At 44.3% G+C, this 25,489-nt stretch overlaps 1 protein-coding gene across 2 annotated transcripts in view; it reads left to right on the top strand.

The window, feature by feature from the left end:
• The window catches only part of MANBA (mannosidase beta), a 112,110-nt gene that overhangs the window by 67,643 nt on the left and 18,978 nt on the right, over positions 1–25,489 (top strand). For both annotated transcript variants that reach the window (XM_040329898.1, XM_040329901.1), the window contains exons 8-14: positions 7,674–7,825; positions 12,672–12,789; positions 13,259–13,345; positions 17,283–17,450; positions 20,310–20,528; positions 23,961–24,125; positions 24,808–24,952. In XM_040329898.1, coding sequence (XP_040185832.1) covers positions 7,674–7,825; positions 12,672–12,789; positions 13,259–13,345; positions 17,283–17,450; positions 20,310–20,528; positions 23,961–24,125; positions 24,808–24,952 — 1,054 coding nt within the window. The remainder of the gene's footprint in view (positions 1–7,673; positions 7,826–12,671; positions 12,790–13,258; positions 13,346–17,282; positions 17,451–20,309; positions 20,529–23,960; positions 24,126–24,807; positions 24,953–25,489) is intronic.

A 25,489-nucleotide genomic window follows, 5' to 3' on the forward strand; every position in this document is an offset into this window, starting at 1 on the left:
AATAAGCTTATATTGCTTGGTTTGATCAAAAGTTATCGTGCCTACAAAATAGGGGATAGATTTATGGCATTATTATTATTTATTATTATTATTTTATTACTAGTAATGGCGGCGATGTGCTATTTTTTTTTTTTTTCGGGACTGGGACATTGCGGCGGACAGATCGGACACTTTTTTGGGATCATTGACATTTATACAGCGATCAATGCTAAAAATGGCCACTGAATTGATTACTGTATAAATGTCACTGGCAGGGAAGGGGTTAACACTAAGGGCAATCAATGGGTTATTTGTGTTCCCTAGGTGTGTTTCTAACTGTGGGGGGATGTACTTGGTAGGAACACCCGATCTGTCTCTACTCCCCCGACAGAACTGGGATTTGTTTACACACACACACACACACACACACACAGATCCCCATTCTCGTTCTGTCAGGAGCAATTGTGGGTGCGTGGCAGACATGGCGGACGCCGGGCATGCACATCAGCTCTGGGAGGACACGTTGCTATAGCTTTAAGAGCCGACGTATAGCTATGACGATTTGCGCAGCTGTGCCAACCTGCCACAGTATTACTGCAGCGGCTGGTCGGCAAGCAGTTAAGGAGTCCCGGAAGTTCATTAAGAGCAGCTCCGCCAGAAATACAGTGCCTTGCAAAAGTCACATAATTAGTGAAATGTCCACCTGTGTGCAATCTAAGTGTCACATGATCTATCATTACATATACACACCTTTTTGAAAAGCCCCAGAGACTGCAACACCCAAGCAAGGGGCACCACTAACCAAACACTGCCATGAAGACCAAGGAACTCGCCAAACTAGTAAGGCACAATTTTGTTGAGAAGTACAAGTCAGGGTTAGGTTACCGTATTTATCGCGGTATAACGCGCTCTGGCGTATACCGCGCACCCCCAAAGTGGCCCCCAATCCTGTGGGAAAAAAAGATTTTTTGTTGTTTTGTACTTACAGTTTTGATGTCTTGCGCGGCGTCCATCTGCGGCCTCGTCGGGTCCGGCGTCCTTCTGCGGCCTCGTCGGGTGTCCTCTTCGGCGGGTCGGGCGTCCATCTTCGGCGGGTCGGGCGTCCATCTTCGGCGGGTCCGGTGTCCATCTTCGGCGGGTCCGGTGTCCATCTTCGGCGGGTCCGGTGTCCATCTTCGGCGGGTCCGGCGTCCTTCGGCGGCGTCCTCCCGCTCGTTTCCCGCCACGACTTTGAATACTGCGCCCGCATATAGCGAGCGCAGTACACTCGTGAATCTTCGGGCAGGCTCGGGCGCCTCTCGCACTGACGTCCTGTACGCTCAGGACGTCAGGACGTCAGTACGAGAGGCGCCGAGACTGGCCGAAGATTCACGAGTGTACTGCGCTCGCTATATGCGGGCGCAGTATTCAAACTCATGGCGGGAAATCGGGTATCGGCGTATACTGCGCACCCACGATTTTGCCCTGATTTTCAGGGCAAAATATTGCGCGGTATACGCCGATAAATACGGTATATATAAAAAAAATCTATAGCTTTGATCAGGGGAGGGCTGGCAGACTTAGGCCTGGGGGGCAAGTCCAGTCAAGTGGCCCATAGAGTGTGGAAAAGTGATGGATCGAGGAAAACGGTCTAAGATTTTTCATGATCACAGTCCGCACAGAGGCCCCCCTTACATCAGAGTCCGCACAGAGGCCCCCCTTACATCAGTCCGCACAGACCCCATATACATCATATCTGATGTAAGGGGTGTTCTGGGAAACTTGATTTAAGGGTACATGCTGTGGACTATTTTGTGTAAAGAGGGTCTCTGCTCACCAAAGCCTGCCCCCTCCCCTTTAACAAAATCCACAGAGCACCCCTTTTTATATACTGGGAGGCAGGAGAGACTAAAGAGGATGAGCTTACCAGGATGGAGGCTGAGGCGCAGGCAGGCTGTCTGATGCTTTTTTGGGTTCAAACTTCCTGTCCAGTGCCGACACATGCCCGGGGAGTGTGGTCAGGGCAGACTCAGAAGGAGGAGGAGCAGATGAGCTCTATCTCTCCTCGTGTTTGTGCAGAGAGAGAAGGGGATGTCAGCGCTGGTGTGCGCTGAGGCTGAGCTATGTGTGAGACGAGACATAGCCCAGCTCTGCAGCCATCTACCTCGGAGCTGACACAGGCACGGCTGCACAGTGGGAGGTGAGCATCGGCCGTGACCTGTGTTAACAGAGCTCCAGCAGGCATATTCCTGCTCTGCAAAAACAGCATTTGGTAGTGGTGGCCGGTGGCTGTACATAGTGTCCCCAGCCCGGGGGGAGATTTCCACCCTGCCCCCCCTGCCAGCCCTCCCCTGTCTTTGATGATCCCTGGGAGCACCATCAAATCTATCATAACCAAATGGAAAGAACATGGCAAAACAGCAAATCTGCCAAGAGACGGCCGCACACCAAAACTCAGGGACTGGGCAAGGAGGGCATTAATCAGAAAGGCAGCACACAGACCTAAGGTAACCCTGAAGGAGCTGCAGAGCTCCACAGCAGAGACTGGAGTATTTGTACATAGGACGACAATAAGCTGTACGCTCCATAGAGTTGGGCTTTATGGCAGAGTGGCCAGAAGAAACCCATTGCTTTCAGCAAAAAACAAAATGGCACGTTTTTGAGTTTGCAAAAACGCATGTGAGAGACTCTAAAAATGTATGGAGGAAGGTGCTCTGGTCTGATGAGACTAAAATTGAACTTTTTGGCCATCAAAGAAAATGCTATGTCTGGCGCAAACTAAACCCATCACATCACCCAAAGAACACCATCCCCACAGTGAATGATGGTGATGGCAGCATCATGCTGTGTTTTTTTTTTTTTCAGCAGTCGAGACTGGAAAACTGGTCAGAGTTGAGGGTAAGATGGATGGTGCTAAATACAGGGATATTCTTGAGCAAAATCTGTACCACTCTGTGATTTGAGGCTAGGACAGAGGTTCACATTCCAGCAGGACAATGACCCCAAACACACTGCTAAAGCAAAACTTGAGTAGTTTAAGGGGAAACATGCAAATGTGTTGGAATGGCCTAGTCAAAGCCCAGACCTCAATCCCAATAGAAAATCTGTGGTCAGACTTAAAGATTGCTGTTCACAAGTGCAAACCATCCAACTTGAAAGAGCTGGAGCATTTTTGCAAGGAGGAATGGGCAAAAATCACAGTGGTAAGATGTGGCAAGCTCATAGAGACTTATCCAAAGCATCTTGGAGCTGTGATAGCCTCAAAAGGTGGCTCTACAAAGTATTGACTTTAGGGGGGTGAATAGTTATGCACATTCACTTTTTCTGTTATTTTGTCCTATTTGTTTGCTTCACAATAAAATGTTCTGTAAATGAAATGATGATGCAAATCCACAAACAATCCATGTTAATTACAGGTTGTGAGGCAACAAAACATGTAAAATGCCAAGGGGGATGAATACTTTTGCAAAGCACTGCAGCTGAGCCACCATTTTTATTTTAGTACTGAAAATAACACAGTGGCCATATCGTAGTCCCATTGAAGATTCATTTCGAATGGGGACACAGCAATGTTGCAAGGGGACACCGCAATGATAGAAAAAATACTATACAATTGGAATAAAAAGCCAGGAGTATACACTGCACAGTTGTGTATATATCTCGTATTATAAAAAAAACATTCAGGCTGACTGCATACAATGTGTTCCCTCAGATGATCTCTGAGACGTCTGGACGGACCACCAGCCATCTCAGATGGTCTGAGAGAACACGTCTACAACATCAAATGATGATTTAAGAGCTATAGCTTATCAGCGCATTTCAGGGAATTTCATAAAGGGAACCCTAAAAATTTTACCTTTTGTGGGCATAGATAAGCTGGATTCACACTGGCGAGGATGAAATAAAACCAAAGAGGTATCTAAATTAGAGATGCAATGGATTTTTGAGCTTAAGTCCTACGCACCTCATGGGTAAACATAGACTGGGACATTAACTGCTTTATCTATATATATATATATATATAAAACTCAACGTGTCTGTGTGTGTGTGTGTGTGTGTGTGTGTGTGTGTATGTATGTATGTATGTATGTATGTTCCAGCATCACGTCCAAACGGCTAAAGATATTAACATGAAACGTGGCACACATGTTACTTATATGTCAGCAACAAACATAGGATAGGTGGTTTAACCCTTACCCACCCCCATTTGCCATGGTCGGGGTTTTCCTTTAAAGTCCCATTCAACTCTATGGGAAATACATGTTACTTCATAACTTCCAAACGGCTGTAGATATTTCGATAACACTTGGTCACATGTTACTTATATGTCCACTTAAACTATAGGATAGTTAATTTATCCCTTAACTACCCCCATTTGTGAGGGTCGGGGTTTTTGTTTAAAGTCCCATGCAAATCAATGGGAAATGTATGTTCCCACATAACTTCTGTACGCCTGGAGATATTTCAATAATACCTGGTACACATTATACTTATATGCCAAATAAAAATATATGACAGTTAAATTAACCCTTACCTACACCCTTATATAAAAGATGGGTATATTTATATTACTATGATTTTCCTCCCCAAAAGGTTAAGATAGGAAGACCGGGCAACGCCGGGTATTCAGCTAGTAGATACTAAATGAGCATGGATTGTCCTAGTCAGTCTGACCATAATTATTCATTACCCTTCAGTTGTGAAGTTTAGTTTCTTGCCTATGATTCATTAAGATATTTACTTTTGGCTAAGATAAAATACGATTTTTAAAATACGATTTTTTTCATAGAAAACCTCAGTTTTTATAAATCCATATGGCTGATATTACGCCACTTGAATTTTGATGTAGACCCCCCCCCTCTTCCCTATACATTTTTAATATTCTTATATATTTTTGATTCCTTTTTTATTTCTATTTTTTTTTTTTTTTTAAACAATTCATAATACATGATTTGATTTATGCTTTGTGATGAGCTGGTTTCTCTAATTCTATTTCTGACAATTCTGATTTTTTGGGTTTTATACATGTATACCATTATTACACTCGCAGGCCCAGATTCTCGTAGGAGATACGACGGCGTATCTCCAGATACGCCGTCGTATCTCTGAGTCTGAGCCGTCGTATCTTGGCGCCTGATTCAAAGAATCAGATACGCCAGAATTTGTATAAGATATGACCAGCGTAAGTCTCCTACGCCGTCGTATCTTAACTGCATATTTACGCTGGCCGCTAGGGGCGTGTACGCTGATTTACGCCTAGAAATATGTAAATCGGCTAGATACGCTGATTCACGAACGTACGCCCGGCCGTCGCAGTCCAGATACGCCGTTTACGTAAGGCTTTTTCCGGCGTAAACTTACCCCTGCTCTATGAGGCGTAGATGAGGCGTACCAATGTTAGGTATGGACGTCGGAACAGCGTCGCATTTTTCACATTTTACGTCGTTTGCGTAAGTCGTTCGCGAATAGGGCGTCATTTACGTTCACGTCGAAAGCATTGACTATTGCAGCGTAAGAATACAGCACTTGCCTGTCAAAGTTTTTTTATAATACGAGATTTACACAACTGTGCAGTGTATAATGCCTTGCTTTTTAGTCCAGTTGTATAGTGTGTTTACTATCATTGCTGTGTCCCCTCGCAACATTGTTGTGTCCCCATTCAAATGACATCTTCAAAGGAAGTGTACACGCTTCCTGGTGTTGTGTCAAAACAGAAAGTCGTCTAAATCTACAGTAAGCAGAAGTGACATGCCCACATGGCAAGCAATTGTGCTGCAAGTTTGAAAATTACTTGCTAAGCTATTGCTCGACTTCCCAGGCTTCACAAGTTTGTTGCACAATTGCAGCAAGTCCACAATGCATGACTCCAGATCATCTTTCTTTGCAAAAATTCTGCAAGTGTGCTGTAAGTTCTGGTTCAGTTATGCTGTGCAATAGTCATCCCACCACAGGGGTCACTGACTTGCCAAGCTTTTGCTGTAGACTTGCCACTACAACTTTGCTCTTGCTAGAGACTTGCCATGCAAATATGCTACAAATTGAAAAAGTATCAACTAGAATTTGTGCTTTAAGTGCTCTGCAAGTGTACAATATGCCAGTGAAAACGTGCAGCAAGTTACCAAGACATACAATTCAACACTGCCACAAATTTGTGGCAAGTTATCCTTGCTATCTGGGTGATTTGGAGAGCTCGATGAATTGTCTATTTTGACAGAACACCAGCAACATAAATAAGCAGCTGATTGCACTCAGCTGTTAAGATTCATATGCACCTACATCAGTACAACATGACCCCTTGATAAAGTCCTATTGGATGAAATGCGTTGGGGTGGAGAATTTGGTGCTGACGTCAAGCCGCTGCTCGATGCCGGGTCCATAGCAGCTTTTAGATGCAAGTTAATCTTTTTCAATGTCCTCATTGTACTGTATGCGTAATGATACTATTACATTGTATCCTCCTCTGGCTCCTGGCGAGATTTATTTACTTGGAGCTGGAGACTTTTAAAGGCAAAGTTCCAAGAGTCACTATGCTTCAATGGACATTGTTTGAGTGTTATGCTGTGATAGGCGTTTATGCTGCTGTAACGGCAGCCATTTCCTTCAGTGAGTGTGCATTTCGTACATAGGTGATGAGATCCCTGAAGCATTTTGACTCATTATTTAGATTCTGGCTTGCTATCTGGACATTTTTCAATAATTTCGAGTTGCACTTCATTTAGATCCCAGTTTATCCTATCTTGGTATTATTATATGGTCTATTTATGTGAATCTATTTGCTAAGCACTGCAATGTTATTTTTACACACTTTTTTTTCATGTATGGTAGACCTGTCTTGTAGTACACCAATTTTGGAAAGCTGTCTTTCGGATAATGTTGGAATTCTCAGATGCCCCAGTTCCTTTGTTTTTGGCTCAACACGCTCTCCTAAATCTTAAACCTCTGGGTAACACTAAACCCATTTGATATTGCATCTCCTTAGGATGACTATTGCTAAGGCCTGGAAGACACCCACCCTCTCTTGGAGTGAAACCAAATCTGGGATAAATTCAGTCGTCCTGCACAAAAAACTGGAAGTTAAACTTGATGACAAAATGGAGACATTTGCCTCCACTTGGCTACCCTTGACCTCTTTTCTTCTGCCTGCGGGATTTTACCAAGACTGTCTGTATACTGTAAAATGTATACAGTGTCCAGGAAAGGGCCTTATTTATAGCACTTGTTTTATGCCATTTACAGATTTATAGACCACAGGTCATTGCGCTGAACCTGGCATTGGTATACACATTTATTTTTTATTTTTTTATAAATGAGGGGGTAGGAGAAGCAACAGTACAATGAGCCTCCCAGTGAAAGGCTGTGTGTGTGTGTGAGGGGGGGGGGGGGGTTGTCAGGACACATCTGATCATTAGAGAGCAGGTTGAGTTCCCAGCACAGCTAGAGAACTGACCCTATGTGCTCTCCAGCTGAGCATGGTCAGTTTTTAATAGGACAAAAGAGGGACTGGCAGGAACACCAGGGATTTAATTTAAAGAAGTACATGGTACAGCAGGCACATATCAGGAATCTGAAAAGTTGGAGTAACAAACCCTTTAACCAGACTAAATTCATGAAATGGCTGTGAATTTACACTGCCCTTATTAATATGAGCACTGAACAGCCCCATGTATAGATAAATTACATGGTATAATATTTTCCCACTTTGTGCTTTCCCACAGATTTACTTTCGCACAGTGGAGCTCATCGAAGAGCCAATTGCAGGTTCTCCTGGCCTGTCTTTCTATATGAAGATTAATGGAGTTCCCATATTCCTGAAAGGCTCTAACTGGATACCAGCTGGTTCTTTCCAAGACAGGGTTAACTCTGAAGAGTAGGTGCAATGTTCAAGGGAAATTCTGGCATACAGATTTGTCTCTCTGTATAAACCAGCTAATGGTTTTTAGATTTTCTAGTTTTGTATTCATTGATAGAAATATTATAAAACTTCAGAAAAGCAAAAAAAAGCAATAGTGCCCTCACTGGCCTTCTGAGGCTGGGTTCACACTACTACACTACTTTCATCCTACTTTGCTCTGTGTTCAATGTTTCCCTATGAGAGCGTCTTGTAGCGTCCTACACAAGTCGGTCCGACTTTGAAAATGCTCCCTGTACTACTTTTGGTCCTACATTGATCCTACTTCAGGCCCATTGAATATCATTGAAGTCGGACCAAAGTAGTGTCCTGTTCATGAAAGTAGGATGGATGTAGGACCAATGTAGGATAAATGTAGGACCAATGTAGCAGAGCAAAGTAGGATGAAAGTAGTGTAGTAGTGTGAACCCAGCCTTAAGCATTGGCACTCCTGCTGTACATTACTGCACATGTGCCATGGTAAACTGGTACAAACTGCATTGCTGTGTATGGGGAGATATCATGGAGTCATGTCAAGTAGTCTTCTATATTAGTTAGTGAACTATAAGGGCTCATGCACACAGGCCATTTTTACAGTTGCTGTTGGAGGCGTCTGACTTTTTTTTCTTTTCTTTTTTTATTGCCTCTAAACGCCTCTCCATGTTGGCCTACATGTCCATGCACATGTAAACTTTCAGAGGCATTTGGAGGCATAAGCGTTTAGGGACAGTGGAGAAAAACGACAGCCTGTGCATCCGGGAGCAGAGGCTGTAACAAGCTGTAAGCCACACCTAGCCGTGTTTGGCGTTTTCACACGTTTTCACATTTTAGGGAGTGTTTTTACTGAAAAAAAACAAAAAACGCTATTCAAAAATGCTCCTAACAGTGCGTTTTTAACGCTGCTTTTTCCTGGCAGGAGCCTCCTGTGTGCATGGAGCCTACGTTTAAAAAAAAAAAAAAAAAAAGTATTAAACACAAAAGCAAACATTTACAGTATTATATTGCAGCTTACCAGTTCTGAGATGTGGTGGCTGTATTAATTTTTTTTTTTTTTTTTGGGGGTTTTCTTTCTTCCTTCTGTTTTGATCTGGTAATCGAGCCAGCAAGTCTGTTTTTTTACAACACAAACTCTCCAGCAGAATGTATCAGTTTACATAGAGACAAACCACTTACACTGGCAGGGATGATTTAAAATGATCAGCTTTAATTTATTCATGTAAAACCTTTATCCCAAAAGGAAAAAAAATGTTTGCTGTAACTAATTATAAAGTGTGAGCTGGATTTGGCTTCCATTTATTGGCTAAATCTGTTAACCAGCTACATCCCCCGACTGATGATGTTGCTGTGCCTTCTGTTCTCACTCCTCCAGAGCCGGAGCTGGAGTCCATGGCAGCAGATTCAAAGCGGCCATGGACTAGGTAAGTGAGAGATAAGAACATTGGGCCAGATCCTCAAAAGGGATACGCCGGCGTAACTGCTGTTACGCCGTCGTATCCCTGGTCCTAACTATGGAACTGATCCACAGAGTCAGTTTCCCATAGTTGGGCAGAAGATCCGACATGTGTAAGGGACTTACACGGCCGGATCTTAGGATGCAGTACCGCATCTGCCGCTGGGGGCATTTTGTGTCGAAATGCCGCCTCGGGTATGCAAATTAGCACTTACGGAGATCCACAAAGCTTTTACGCTTCGTTTTTTCTCCGTAAGTTTTAGTTTGCAAACGCAAAATTAGGGCTGCTTTTACAAGGTGTAAACTGTTTACACCATGTAAAAACAGACCCTTCTGTCCAGCGACGCGATTTTTTTTTTTTTTTTTTGTTTTGAATTTTTTTTTTTCGCCGTATCTTTTTTTTTTTTTTTTTCCTGACGCAACTTTATTGACCCGACGCGATCCACAAAGCTCGGCGTAACGTAATTTCGCGCTATGCACGTCGGGAAAATTATGTCATGAGCATGCGCAGTACGGCCGGCGCGGGAGCGCGCCTAATTTAAATGGGAATCGCCCCCATTTGAAGAGGAACGCCTTGCGCCGGCGGAATTTAAGTTACACAGCCGAAAATTTCTAGGTAAGTGCTTTGTGGATCGGGCACTTGGGTAGAAAATTTAAGGCAGTGTAACTTAAATGGAAAAATTTACGTTACGCACGATCTTTGTGGATCTGGCCCATTGGGATGGCCTGGGCAGAAAAAACATTAGAAAAGGCTTCTATTTATAATGAAAAGTGAAATTTTGCCTGAAAAGTTTAACTTTGCCTTAAAAAAAATAGACCGATCTAGAATCTAGGTCAGACCTGGGCAAACTACGGCCCGCGGGCCGTATACGGCCCGGCGGACCTTTTAATCCGGCCCACCCCCGCCGCCGCAACCTACTGTTATCACCGCGGCGGGGAACATAACAGACAGCGTTCGTTTGAACAGCTGTTTTCCCCGCCGCGCATAGACACTCCCCCTTGGACGGATCTGTCCAATCGCGAGCAAGGGGGAGTCACATAGACACTCCCCCTTGCTCGCGATTGGACAGATCCGTCCAAGCCAAGGGGGAGTGTCTATGGCATAGACACTTCCCCTTGGACGGATCTGTCCAATCGCGAGCAAGGGGGAGTCACATAGACACTCCCCTTGCTCGCGATTGGACAGATCCGTCCAAGGGGGAGTGTCTATGCGCAGCGGGGAAAACAGCTGTTCAAACGAACGCTGTCTGTTATGTTCCCCGCTGCGGTGCGGTGATAACAGTAGGCAGGGCCGGGAGGGGTCACTGTGCCCATCACACGCAGCACATGCAGCCACTTGTGCCAACACACGCAGCCACTTGTGCCAACACACACAGCCACTTCGCCACCATAAATTGTCGCCACTGTGCCAATCACACGCAGCCACTTGTGCCAATCACACGCAGCCACTTGTGCCAACACACGCAGCCACTTGTGCCAACACACGCAGCCACTTGTGCCAACACACGCAGCCACTTGTGCCAACACACGCAGCCACTTGTGCCAACACACGCAGCCACTTGTGCCAACACACGCAGCCACTTCGCCACCATAAATTGTCGCCACTGTCCCAATCACACGCAGCCACTGTGCCAATCACACTCAGCCACTGTGCCCATCACACGCAGCCACTTGTGCCAACACATGCAGCCACTTGTGCCAACACACGCAGCCACTTGTGCCAACACACGCAGCCACTTCGCAACCATAAATTGTCGCCACTGTGCCAATCACACGCAGCCACTGTGCCAATCACACGCAGCCACTGTGCCAATCACACGTAGCCACTGTGCCAATCACACGCAGCCACTGTGCCAATCACACGCAGCCACTGTGCCAATCACACGCAGCCACTGTGCCAATCACACTCAGCCACTGTGCAATCAATTGTTGCCACTGTTCCCAAAGACAGCCACTGTGCCAATCACATGCAGCCACTGTGCCAATCACATGCAGCCACTGTGCCAATCACACGCAGCCACTGTGCCAATCACACGCAGCCACTGTGCCAATCACATGCAGCCACTGTGCCCAAACGCAGCCACTGTGCCAATCACACGCAGCCACTGTGCCAATAACACGCAGCCACTCCGCCCATCAAACGCAGCCACTGTGCCAATCACACGCAGCCACTGTGCCCATCAAACGCAGCCACTGTGCCATCACATGCAGCCACTGTGCCAACACACGCAGTCACTGTGCCATCAATTGTTGCCACTGTGCCCATCACACGCAGCCACTGTGCCATCAATTGTTGCCACTGTGCCCATCAAACGCAACCACTGTGCCATCACACGCAGCCACTGTGCCATTACATGCAGCCACTGTTTAATCAATTGTTATTGATTAAACAGTGGCTGCCTGTCCCCAGCCTCTGTCCCCCTCCTGTGTCATGTCCCCAGCGTCTGTCCCCCTCCTGTGTCATGTCCCCAGCGTCTGTCCCCCTCCTGTGTCATGTCCCCAGCGTCTGTCCCCCTCCTGTGTCATGTCCCCAGCCTCTGTCCCCCTCCTGTGTCATGTCCCCAGCGTCTGTCCCCCTCCTGTGTCATGTCCCCAGCCTCTGTCCCCCTCCTGTGTCATGTCCCCAGCCTTTGTCCCCCTCCTGTGTCATGTCCCCAGCCTCTGTCCCCCTCCTGTGTCATGTCCCCAGCCTCTGTCCCCCTCCTGTGTCATGTCCCCAGCCTCTGTCCCCCTCCTGTGTCATGTCCCCAGCCTCTGTCCCCCTCCTGTGTCATGTCCCCAGCCTCTGTCCCCCTCCTGTGTCATGTCCCCAGCCTCTGTCCCCCTCCTGTGCCATGTCCCCAGCCTCTGTCCCCCTCCTGTGTCATGTCCCCAGCCTCTGTCCCCCTCCTGTGTCATGTCCCCAGCCTCTGTCCCCCTCCTGTGTCATGTCCCCAGCCTCTGTCCCCCTCCTGTGTCATGTCCCCAGCCTCTGTCCCCCTCCTGTGTCATGTCCCCAGCCTCTGTCCCCCTCCTGTGTCATGTCCCCAGCCTCTGTCCCCCAGTTTTCCAACAATGATATTTACTGCTTTTTATAAAGAAATACAATTGATTTTATGCAGTATTGAGTTTAGCCTTTTGGCCCGGCCCTCCAAAATATTTTTAGTTTCTCATGTGGCCCCATCGAAAAAATAATTGCCCACCCCTGATCTAGGTAAAGAAACGTGTGTGTCTTATTTAAAAAAAAAAAGTCCATTTATTAATCATAGAAGTATACAATTTGCACTATTTGGTCAATTTTGTTCCTGTATTTTCTACTACTGCAGCTTGAACGATTGATCAGTTCAAAAAACAGTGTGTTATATGTGCCAGTGGTTGTATTTTTCTTTCTAACAGGCTCTCTGACCTGCTGCGTTCCGTTGTCGATGCCAATATGAACACTCTACGTGTCTGGGGTGGAGGAATATACGAGAGTGATGACTTCTACCGATTATGCGATGAATTGGGAATTATGGTAATGTCACACCAAGTCATGTGTGCAGATTTCTACAAGTGTTTCGTGAGACCATGGCTGTTTCTTTTGAAGTCTGCTGGACTATATAGGAAGTGGCTTCTCACTGCGCATGCGTGAGGCCTTTCTAAAAGTCCCTTCCATAACCCCCCCCCCCTTTCTGATCCTGCAGCCTTCTGTGACATGTCCCAGAAGGCCGCGGGCAAAATCCTAAACCAGGTACCTGCTCCACCCAAAAAATGTATCCAAAAAGTGATGGGTGGGGTGCGTTGTGGGGGTGGAAAAGTGAAACGTCCTAGTTTGGGTGAAGTTCCGCTTAAATTCCTTTTTAATATGGTGTGCGCTAAATAAGTTATCCATCTTGGTGTAATGTCTCACACTGCTCAAAAGATCCTAGTTTTGTTTCCTTTATATGAGTTTTTACATACTGTATATAATATATATGTGTATATTAATGTTTTTGTTCTGGTAGGTCTGGCATGACTTTATGTTTGCATGTTCTCTTTACCCGACTGATGACTGGTTTTTGGACACAGTGAGAGCAGAAGTCACCCATCAGGTAAAAAGTCAATTCGTTTTTTTATATTCTAAATTTAACAACTTTTAACTTTTTTTTTTTTTTTATATATTTTTTTTTTAAACTTGACCATATACGTTACTGTCATAAATCACATACAATAACATTGTGAAAGATGCACATCACAGTCGGGGCCATAACAAAAGATCAAGGGGCTCCTAAGCAAAATATGAATGAGCTCCATACTGTCATTGATTTCTAATATAAAGCGTATCGAAACCCAAGTACAGGTAGCAGGAGAACTATCAGTTTCTGCAAAGTCAATACATTACAAAGTGGCAGAACTACAGACACCGTCAGGGAGGGGGTTAGCTAACCACTTTCATTAACTAATGCCATGTACACACGATCGTTTTTTCCGATGAAAAAAATCCGATGGACTTTTTCATCGGAGAAACTGATCGTGTGTGGGCCCCATCGGACTTTTTCCCATCGGTGTAAAAAAATAGAACATGTTGTTTTTAAAAAAATTTCAGATGGGGGGAAGAAAAAAAATAAAAAATCCCGATCGTCTGTGTGGAACTCCATCGGAGAAAAATCCACACATGCTCACAATCAAGTCGACGCATGCTCGGGAAGCATTGAACTTCATTTTTTTCGGCTCGTCGTAGTGTTTTACGTCACCGCGTTTTGGCACGATCGGAATTTAGTCTGATTCTGAAACGAGATACGACGGCGTATCTCCAGATACGCCGTTTTATCTCTGCGTTGCGCGGTCGTATCTATGCGCCTGATTCTTGGAATCAGTTACGCATAGATTTCCCGTAGATCCGACTGGTGTAACTGTGTTACACCGTCGTATCATAAATGCATATTTACGCTGGCCGCTAGGTGGCGCTTCCGTAGAATTCCGCGTTGAGTATGCAAATTAGCTAGATACGCGAATTCCCGAACGTACGCCTGGCCGACGCAGTACATTTACGCCGTTTACGTTAGGCTTTTCCCGGCGTAAAGTTGCCCCTGCTATATGAGGCATAACTGCGGTGTACCAATGTTAAGTATGGCCGTCGTTCCCGCGTCAACATTTGAAAATTTTACGTTGTTTGCGTAAGTCGTCCGTGAATGGGGCTGGACGTCATTTACGTACACGTCAAAACCAATACGTCCTTGCGGCGTACTTTGCCGCAAAGCACACTGAGATATTCCACGGACAGCGCATGCGCCGTAAGTGCAAAACGTCAATCACGTCAGGTCACAGCACATTAACATAAAACACGCCTCCCTGTTCAACATTTGAATTAGGCGGGCTTACGCCGGCCGATTTACGCTACGCCACCGCAACTTACGGAGCAAGTGCTTTGAGAATACAGCACTTGCCCGTCTAAGTTGCGGAGGCGTAACGTAAATCGGATACGTTACGCCGCCGCAAAGATACGCCGTTCTACGAGAATCTGGCCCATAGTGTGTATGTAAGACTGATGAAAGTCAACTTTATCGGAATTCAGAAATCCGATCGTGTGTACGCGGCATTACTGGATCTTTTCCGCATCTCCAATTTAAGGGCATCCATGTAAATTCTAAGCCCCCCACCTATTCAACCGCCACAGCAAAGCAGAGATAATTGTATAAACCAAAAAAAATTACTAGTGCCCTATACACACGATCAGAAATTCAGATGGCAAAAGTCCGATGTGAGCTTTTGAATGGAAATTCCGACCGTGTGTATGCTCCATCCGACTTTTGCTGTCGGAATTTCCGCCAACAAAAGATTGAGAGCTGGTTCTCAAATTTTCCGATGAAAAAAATCCTATCGGAAAATCCGATCATCTGCAGCAATTCTGATGCATGCTCGGAAACAATTTGACGCGTGCTCGGAAGCATTGAACTTCATTCTCTCAGCTCGTCGTAGTGTTGTACGTCACCGCGTTCTTGACAGACGAAAGTTCAGAGAACTTTTGTGTGACCAGTGTGTATGCAAGCCAAGCATGAGCGGATGGTTTTTCTGACGAAATTCCGAGATTTTTCCGACGGAAAATCCGATCGTGTGTACGCGGCATCGGTTGCAGCTTGCCAATTCTTGGATGTGGCGGCTGCTTTAGTTTCCTTTTCTGTTTTCACCTGGTGAATCCTGCAAGCAAGTCTGTTATTTTTAAACTTGCTTTAACAGACCAAGCTGTTCAGAAAGAGTAGCAATTATAGGGTTGAGACAAATCATTTTACACCGATAGAGGTGCTTACAATGATCGTCTTTTATTCATTTATGTACAACCTTTATCCCAAAAGGTGAGAGATTGTTGGCTGTAACTGTTTATAAAGTGTTAGCTGGCGTTCAGCTTCAATTTGTTAGTCAAGTACATATAAATTTGCTTCGATTTAGGAAATCGACTGATGCGACTTGAGGTCCATAAACCTCCAAGATTACACTGGCATTGCTTCAAGCCACGTCAGTCACGCGACTTTCAGGTCGTACAAATGTGAAAGGGGCCTAAAGGCTGCAATAAATCGTAATTCGGCCAGTTCATCAGGGACCAGACAAATTTTGATCCTGGTTGTACAGAAGTTGATCAAGTTCTCTACAACTTCCCTCTTAGGTTTTTCCTGAACAATCTATAGCTGGCAACACTGAAAACACAATAGCACCGTGGGAGTGATTCTCAGTCGACCTTAAGCCCCCATTCACATCTAGGCGTTTTAACGCCTGTAGTGCTACGCCGCTGCCGCCAGAGGGATGAGAACACATGTCCCTCTATGGAGATGGTTCACATCTCCACGCCGAACGCCTGCCGCCTGAAAAAAGGTCCCGGACCTTTTTTTCAGCCGGCTTTCGGCGTTTGGCTAGGAGATGGGAAGCATCTCCATAGAGGGGGTCAATCTTGGGCACATCTAGGCGGACAATACCGGCGTTTTGTCGCCGCAAATCGTGGTACAAAACGCCGCTATTTGTACCGCGATTTGCGGCGACAAAACGCCGCAAATTTGTCTGCCTAGGTGTGAATGGAGCCTAAATGTGATGGGGGAATCAGATCTTCTTTTTTTTTTTGCATTCAACCTGCTGGTTGAATGGAAAAAAAAATATTATGAATGTGTGGGATGCTTAATGCGGACCTTCAGTTCATCTTTCTATTAAATCTTCTGTCCTTGTTTAACTTTGGATAAAAAAAAACGTTTCTGTCAGTAAATACCTTATACAGCCCACTTCCTGTTTCTTGTCTGGTAAAAAGCCTAGGCTTATGACCTCATGCACAGCTCTCTCTCTCTCTCTCTCTCTCTCTTTCTCTTTGCAAGGAAGGGGGGCGGGTGAATCATAAGAGGGCCAATGAGAGCTGCAGAGCTGGAGGTATGCCTCCTGTGTGTCTGTAAATCTAGAAAGTAAACGGGCAGCAGCTTCAGCTGCCCACAGTTAAAATGGCTGCAACCATGGTGGAGGGAGATTTCTGCAGCATTTTTGGCAAGTACAGAATCACAGTGTGTATATATAAGATAGAAATGCAAAGTGGTTGGAGTGAGGCTTCAGTATGGCAAAGATGTTTTATTACAAATTGTGTGAGCAGACTGCAGTTCCTCTATAAGACAGGTGAAATAAAATGGGGGGGGGGGGAGCTAAAGATTGGTAAGCTGCAATACTGTATATACTTTTTTATTTTTTTTATTTTTATTATGTTCTTGGGTTCAATATTGCTTTATTAATACAATGAGGGATATGTGTTCTGTTCACATGGGCAAAGATTTTCTATGTTTTAAATTTGTCTCAACAGCCACTCACACGAGGGCCCCTTTCTACTGCTATGGCTATTTCGCACTGATGTATAAAAACACACGTTTTTTTTTTTCTTTATGATTTATTAAAAATTGATCTGCAAATCTTTTAGACTTTTATAACCAGGGTTTTAATGGTGGGCCTGGTACTGTTGTGCTTATAGTTTCAGTACTTTACAGCAGTTCATCACACTTTATTCTTTTTGTTCCAATGTCGACCTAGATGCGAAGACTGAAATCTCACCCCTGTATTATTGTCTGGAGCGGCAACAATGAGAATGAGGCTGCAATTGCCAACAATTGGTTTTCCATACCTAGCTCTAAGAGAGAGGTGTATGTACAAGACTATATTACGCTCTACATAAATACCATTAGAGAACTTGTTATTACGGTAAGTAATAATCAAACACTGCAAGGTTTTTATGTAAATCTAATTTTGCTCCTTTAATGTAAAACTGATTAGTTTTGTTTTTTATGTCCAGATTTAAAATCTTCATCTTTTGGCTAATCAAAGAAAATGACGGAAGCAATGTAGAAGCCATGCAACCTAATAGGAGCAAGCTACAGTACTGGTGGTATTTTGCAGTTCTGATTAGTCACTTCCATGATTGTGTGGTTAAAGGGGGTTGTAAAGGTTCATTTATTTTCTAAATGGGTTCCTTTAAGCTAGTGCATTGTTGGTTCACTTACCTTTTTCCTTCGATTTTTTTTTTTTTTTTTTTTTTTTTTTTCCCTTCTAAATGTTTTTTTTCTTTGTCTGAATTTCTCACTTCCTGTTCCTCCTCAGTAAGCTGTTCTGACTGACTAATCCCCAGCCAGAACGGCTCGGATGATGGGGGCAAGCTTACTGAGGAGGAACAGGAAGTAAGAAATTCAGACAAAAAGAAAAACATTTAGAAGGGAAATGGAAGGAAAAGGTTAGTGAACCAACAATGCACTAGCTTAACCTCCTGGGACCCGCGCTATAGTCAAATGACGGCTACAGCGCGGATCCCAAAATCCAACAGGTCGTCAATTGACGTCCGCCCCTTTGGGCGTTCCCCGCGCGCGCTCCAGAGCGCGCAGCGGGGGAAACTCTGTGTTGGCCGTGTCCCTTGGACACAGCCAATTACAGATCGCCGCAAACGGCCAATCAGAGTGGCCGTTTGCGATGCGATCTGTGTGGCCAATGAGAGATGATCTCATATGTGAGATCATCTCTCATTGCCGTTTTACACAGAGACAGCGGTGCTGTCTCTGGAGAGGAGACCGATCTGTGTCCCTTGTACATAGGGACATAGATCGGTCACCCCCCCTCCACCTACAGTTAGAACACAATGCAGGGATACATTTAACCCCTTCCTCACCCCCTAGTGTTAACCCCTTCAATGCCAGTCACATTTATACTGTAATTAGTGCATATTTATAGCACTGATCGCAGTATAAATGTGAATGGCGCCAAAAATGTGTCAAAAGTGTCCGATGTGTCCGCCATAACGTCGCAGTCCCAATAAAAATCGCAGATCGCCGCTATTTCTAGTAAAATAAATAAATAATAAAAAATAATTCTGTCCTCTATTTTGTAGGCGCTATAACTTTTGCAATTGTTTTTTTTTTTTTACCGAAAATAGGTAGAATACGTATCGGCCTAAACTGAGAAAAAAAAATATATATTTTTTTTAAATTGGGATATTTATTATAGCAACAAGTAAAAAATATTGTATTTTTTTCAAAATTGTCGCTCTTTTTTGTTTATAGTGCAAAAAATAAAAACCGCACAGGCGATCAAATACCACCAAAAGAAAGCTCTATTTGTGGGGAAAAAAGGACGTCAATTTTGTTTGGGAGCCACGTCGCACGACCGCGCAATTGTTAGTTAAAGCGACGCAGTGCCGGAAGCTGAAATTTCACCTGGGCAGGCGGGGGTATATGTGCCCAGTAAGCAAGTGGTTAAAGGAACCTATTTGGAAATTAAAAGACAAACCTTTACAACCCCTTTAACAGTGGCTATGTGCTACCATGTACTTGTTCCTATTATTAATTCAAAGGTAATTATGGACTTTCAGGTCACAGAACTAGAATGTGTCCATGTAGATTTATTGCAATAGGAGCCAGATCATCCTAACAGCAACCTAAGCAGGAGTCTAGGGTTGGGTAGATTTTAGGGGGCCCAAAAATAAAACCTTCATGCTCCTGCAGTAAACCAGGAGGAAAGTACAGCTGCCAAAACGGTTCACTTGCCTTGCACTACTCAAGAGGGATACACTTGTAGGGCAATTGGTGTCTGATGAGCTCATGCCAGTACAGCCATTGCAAATTGAGGGTAGGGAGCTTATCTGTGCCTATTGCATTCCTTCTCAATGTCAATAGAAGGAATAGGGGACCAAAGCTGCTACCTCACCTAGAGTCTCATTCAGCCCTTGTTTTCATTGCCGCGGCTTCCAATCTGACAACTCTGCGTGACTTCATTGTGAGTTGCATACGACTTCATTAACAGAATTTGCGCCAAAGTAGTGCAGGAAGCTTCTTTTTAAAAGTCGGAGCAACTTGAGTCGCACGATTAGACCAGTTCCATTGACGACTTGTCGTGCGAATTTGAGAATCTCAAGTTGTATGACGAGTTGCGGTAGTGTGAACTGGGGCATAACATTAATCCCTCTCTGATTGCAATAGTCACTATGATGATTTTGGTTAATTCTATTTTAATTCTATTTTTTAAAATGTTAATCTGATCCTTTTGTATAACAATAGTTTTGTAAATAAATGTTTTGTCTCCTAGATAAAAAGGAGCCGTGTGTCCTGGAAATGTTGGTATTTGACATAATTATGTGAAGAAAACAAAGCAGTGATGTAAAAAAAGAATTTCTGGAAAGTTTTTACTGGTTTTGTGCCTTTTTTATTCCCACCCGTCTCACTTTTTGTCTTGTTCTGGGGAAAAAAAGAAAGCTTCTTCACCGATCACAGCTACTTGCAGATATTTGACCCTTCTGGGTAGATGGAATACCTGCTGGACCTGCCATACACGGTGGTTCCTTTTGCCCAAATGTCATTGCAGGACATCCAGTATAAGCTAGCAGGCTGAACCACTGTGTGCAGCAGGAGAATCGGGTATTCAACTCACCCAGAAGGGTCAAACGCCTGCAGCAGCCGGGGAGCAGTGAAGCTGCAGCTTTTTAGTGACACCAAGTGCTTCTTTAAAAGTCATCTACATTTTTGTTTTCTGCTTTCCTTTTTAAATGTAATATTGAGTTTATTTTGTGCTTCTGCACAGATGGATGGGACTCGTCCTTTCATTGCTTCAAGCCCTACCAATGGTAAAGAGACCATCAAAGAGCATTGGCTTGCCAAAGACCCGTATGACAATCACTATGGGGACACACATTACTACAACTATGTCACAGACTGTTGGGATTGGAAGTCATACCCTAGGTCTCGCTTTGCTTCTGAATATGGTTTCCAGTCTTGGCCATCTTTTAGTACGGTCGCTCAGGTAAAGCAAGTCATTTCATGTACTTGATTATTTATTAAACGTCTAAGGGTTCATTTAAGTATACCCCCATTTAAAAGTCACCAGAATCGTTTGTTAAATAGATTTGAAAATTATATACAGTGTAAGTCTGCCTTTTTGATACTGCACATTTTAGTTTCTTTCGTCTTAAGAATTGTCTTAAGAATTGCAGTAGAAAATCATACTCTATAAAGCAAAAACAAGTACCACATTTGCCAGCCGATGTTTGGCTTGGTTGCTCGTTATTACAGAAAACATCTTTTGTATAGCACACATTTACCCAATATTGTGCCCTAGATAAGACTATACTTATTTATGAATCTAATGTATGTAGAACTAATTTTCACACAACATTTGATTCTTTTAGTTGGCTTTTTGTCTTTCAGTAAGCTTAAGTCATTATAGGAGTGTATGGAGTGTGCAGCCTTGACTATATTGATACCAGCGCACTTGCCAGTCAGTGTAAGGGTGTTTTTTGATGAAGAGGATCAATCAATCCTGTACATACCTACCCAGAAAAGCCAGCTGAGGTGCCCTGAAGATCTTCTTTGCCTGTGCCTTAATGGGCAGTAAAATATGAAGGTTTAGGTACTATTGAAATATGATTGGGGCAAAGGAGGACTATTAGGCCTTGTACACTCGGTCGGACCAAACCGATGAGAATGAACCGAAGTTCAGTTTCATCGGACCAAACCGACCGTGTGTATAGGCCATCGGTCTGTTTTCCTTCGGTCCAAAACATGCTTCAAAACCGAACCGATGGACCGCTGCCCCATCGGACCAAACCGATGGTTAGTACAGAAAAGCATCGGTTCAAAACCTGCGCATGCTCAGAATCAAGTCGACGCATGTTTGGAAGCATTGAACTTTGTTTTATTCAGCACGTCGTGTGTTTGACGTCACCGCGTTCTGACCCGATCGGATTTTGGACTGACGGTGTGTACACATATCAGGCCGTACGGCCACTTCAGAGGTGAACTGATGAAAATGGTCCGACGGACCAGTCACATCGGTTTGGTCCGACCGTGTGTACAAGGCCTGAGAGGGCAGGGCAGAATTTACCCAATGGGGCTAGTACAAAGCAAGGTCTATAAAGACATGGATGAGCTAGTTTGGGGTAGAGAAACTTGACTGGCCTGACCTCAACCCGATAGAACACCTTTGGGATGAATTGGAGTTGAGACTGCCAGCAAGGTCGTCTTGTCCAACATCAGTGCCTGACCTCACAAATGTGCTTCTGGAAGAATGGTCAAACATTCCCATAGACACACTCCTAAACATTGTGAACAAGTGAGCTGTTACAGCTGCAAAGGGTCGTTCAACGCAATATTGAACCCTACAAATAAAGACTGGGATGCCATTAAAGTTCCAAGGCAGGCGTCCCAATACTTTTGACAATATAGTGTATATTGATCTAGTGACCCTGGTAGAGAATCTCCCTCATTCACACCTTGATCAGAACAGGATGTACAGTGAGTGACAACTATTGGGCGTTATATATAGTCATTTGTTCCCTGTTCAGACCTGTGATCCTAGTGACTCACAAAAGTAAGACGCTCAGCATGAGTGTGTTTGGTGGCTATTAGATGGCATGTCACCAAATGCAGAGAGCTGCAAAGGAAGTCGGTGCTGGGAGAATGCAAAACTGAAATCTGTTGTGTATTTTTTGTTAAAGAAAGCTAAATAATGAGGATTATTTGTAATGATGGTGTGCAGTTTTACTTGGGTAAGTCAATATCATTTCCATAGGGCAGCAGTAATCTTGTTTAGCTCAATATAGTACTTCATTTACAAATTCTCACTTGCCATTCCACTTTTCTGCAATACTTTTTATATATGGGAAAAGGTGTTTTACAACACCCACCTCAGGGGCCTCCAATCACTGCAGCATACTTTGTGTGGTACACGTTCCTTGGCTAACCGAAAACTATCCCTATTGGTTATGCTTGCCTCCCAGGCCGAAAGTTCCCAGTCCTTCTTGGTGTGTGTGGTTTTGGGCAGTGGCACACCTAGCATGTTATTGTCAGTAATGAAGCTGAATGGTGGGTGTGGCCGAGGTGTGCTATCAGTGCAAGATGCTTAAAAGGGCGTGGTTAACTATAGCTTGCGCCTACTGGCTTTTTACACTGTACATATATGCCACATTCTTTTAAATTATTTTAAAGATTCCTCCATGTTAAAGAGGATGAGAGGGGCAGTTCTGGACCATAATGTCTGCCATATTCTTTATGGGGCAGATCCAAAAAGAAATTACGCTGGCGTATCTATTGATACGCCGGTGTAATTTCAAAATTCCAGTGTCGTATCTTTGTTTTGAATCCTCAAAACAAGATACAACGGCATCTCGGCTAGATCCGACAGGCGTATGTCTTCGTACGCCGTCGGATCTAAGCTGCAATTTTTCAGCGTCCGCTAGGTGGCGTTCCCGTCGAAATCCGCGTTGAGTATTCAAATTAGCTATTTACGGCGATCCACGAACGTACGTCCGGCCGGCGCTTTTTGTTACGTCGTTTGAGTTCGGCTTTTTCCGGCATATAGTTAAAGCTGCTGTTATGAGGCGTACTCAATGTTAAGTATGGCCGTCGTTCCCGCGTACAATTATGAATTTTTTTACGTCGTTTGCGAATAGAATGACGTCACCTTCGTAAGCATTGGCTGGTTCCGGTTTAATTTCGAGCATGCGCACTGGGATACCCCCCAGGGACGGCGCATGCGCAGTTAAAAGAAAAACGTTTACGTCGGGTCACGACGTATTAACATAAAACATGCCCCCATCACAGCCATTTGAATTCCATGCCCTTACGCCGCGAGAGATACACTACGCCGCCGTAACTTATGGTGCAGATTCGTTGAGGATTCAAAATAAAAAAGATAAGTTGCGGCCTAGCGTATCTTAGATACGCAGCGCCCGGCGCAGATGTATGTGGATCTGCCCCTGTATGTGTAAAACACATTTTTAACAAAGTATTCTTTCCCTGTCTTTGCATTAAGAAATTTTTGAGCATGTGATTTGTTTTCTTTTTTTTTTTTTTTTTTCACTCTTCACTGTAACCATTTGGTGCTGACAGCAATGAGAGTAATATACATACTTCTTCCTCTTGCATTTCAACTTTCTACTGCTTTCTAAGGCCTGCTTCACACCTATGCATTTTTTAGCACGTTTTTAGTTTTGCAGAAACACACTGCAGTCCATTTAACATGGTTTCCTATGGACGTAGTTCACATCTGTGCATTTTATGGAAAGTGCCAGGAACTTTTTTTCTGGCTTTTTATTCCATAGACCTCAATGGATTGAAAAATGCACCTGGAATATGCAAACTGCAACCTGCATAGGTGTGAACCAGGCCTTAAGGGGACATGTAATTTAGTTCTTGGCACTTTATGATGCATACAATCGGATATCTTCATTCATAGATCTCTTCTCCTGAAGACTGGTCCTACACCAACAATTTTACTGAACATCGGCAGCATCATTCTAGAGGCAACATGCAGATGATTGACCAGGCTGCTCTACATTACAACTTGCCAGTGAGCAGTGATCCCATTAAAACCTTTCAGGACACATTGTACCTAACCCAGGTAAATCTGTGACTGGTTCACCGAGCTTTATCTGTTGATGTTGTATGACAGTGCTAATGTTGCATGATCGTGACATTTATTGACCAATGTATAGTAGATGGTTTGAATCCCGGATGGTTCGACAGGGACCGGACGAGATTTGAACCATTTATGGGCAGGCTTATTATACCCAAGTGAATATTGCTATAGCGGCTAGGAATAATCACCGTGTTCTCCTGGAGCCAGCTAGCAATAATCACTGTTCTCCCAGCAGGGATAGAACCCCAACCAGAGGCGGCTGGTGCTCAACATTTTTGGGGGGGGGGTGAAAACAAACTGAAAAATACTGGGGGGAAAAAAATCCATCAAATGCAGCCTCGCTGTGCCCCATCATATGTCAGATGTTGACTTTCTGCAGCTTCTAATGCACACTGTGAGAAACTGTGATCATTTGCACACAGACAGATATTTTTTTTTTCAGGGCTGTTAGGCCAGGGACTATTCAAAGCTGGCTGTTTTTTTTTTTTTTCTGGTGTAAAAACACCTAATAAAGGTTTTTATTACAGATACTCCTGGGTCATTTTGATCATCATTGCATTGTGATAGGATCATGTGTTTAAGGTGGCGGTCATTTAATCCCCTGGGGGCCTTTAAAGGATATGAATAGTGAATTTATGAAGTATTTTCGGCTTCTCCCCTCCAGGTCATGCAGGCGCAGTGTGTAAAGCTTCAGACTGAGTTCTACAGACGAAGTAGGAGTGAGCTTGTGAATGGTCTTGGCTTTACAATGGGAGCCCTATACTGGCAGCTAAATGATATTTGGCAAGCTCCTTCATGGTCATCTATAGGTAAGCAAGATATCTGTACCTGCAAATATAACACAAGCCATAGCACAATCGTGAAATGGAATATATGTAATTCATCCAAGCTGGCAGCACTTGATAGGTACCTCCCTGGTATCTGCATTCCAGCTCCATGCATTTCAATGATCTGAATGCCTGGCCATTCTGACTTGTACATATTGAGCCTTCTTCTGAAGTCAAATATTTGATTGTGCCTGTTCCTCTCCCCTTAGACTTACTGGGCCAGATTTAGGTAGGAGATACGACGGCGTATCTCCAGATACGCCGTCGTATCTGAGTCTGAGGCGTCGTATCTTGGTGCCTGATACGACCAGCGTAAGTCTCCTACGCCGTCGTATCTTAACTGCATATTTACGCTGGCCGCTAGGGGCGTGTACGCTGATTTACGCCTAGAAATATGTAAATTAGCTAGATACGCCTATTCACGAACGTACGCCCGGCCGACGCAGAACAGATGCGCCGTTTACGTTGGGCTTTTTCCGGTGTAAAGTTACCCCTGCTATATGAGGCGCAGCCAATGTT

Source organism: Rana temporaria, chromosome 1 (assembly GCF_905171775.1).
Source record: "Rana temporaria chromosome 1, aRanTem1.1, whole genome shotgun sequence".
Classification (NCBI taxonomy): Eukaryota; Metazoa; Chordata; class Amphibia; order Anura; family Ranidae; genus Rana; species Rana temporaria.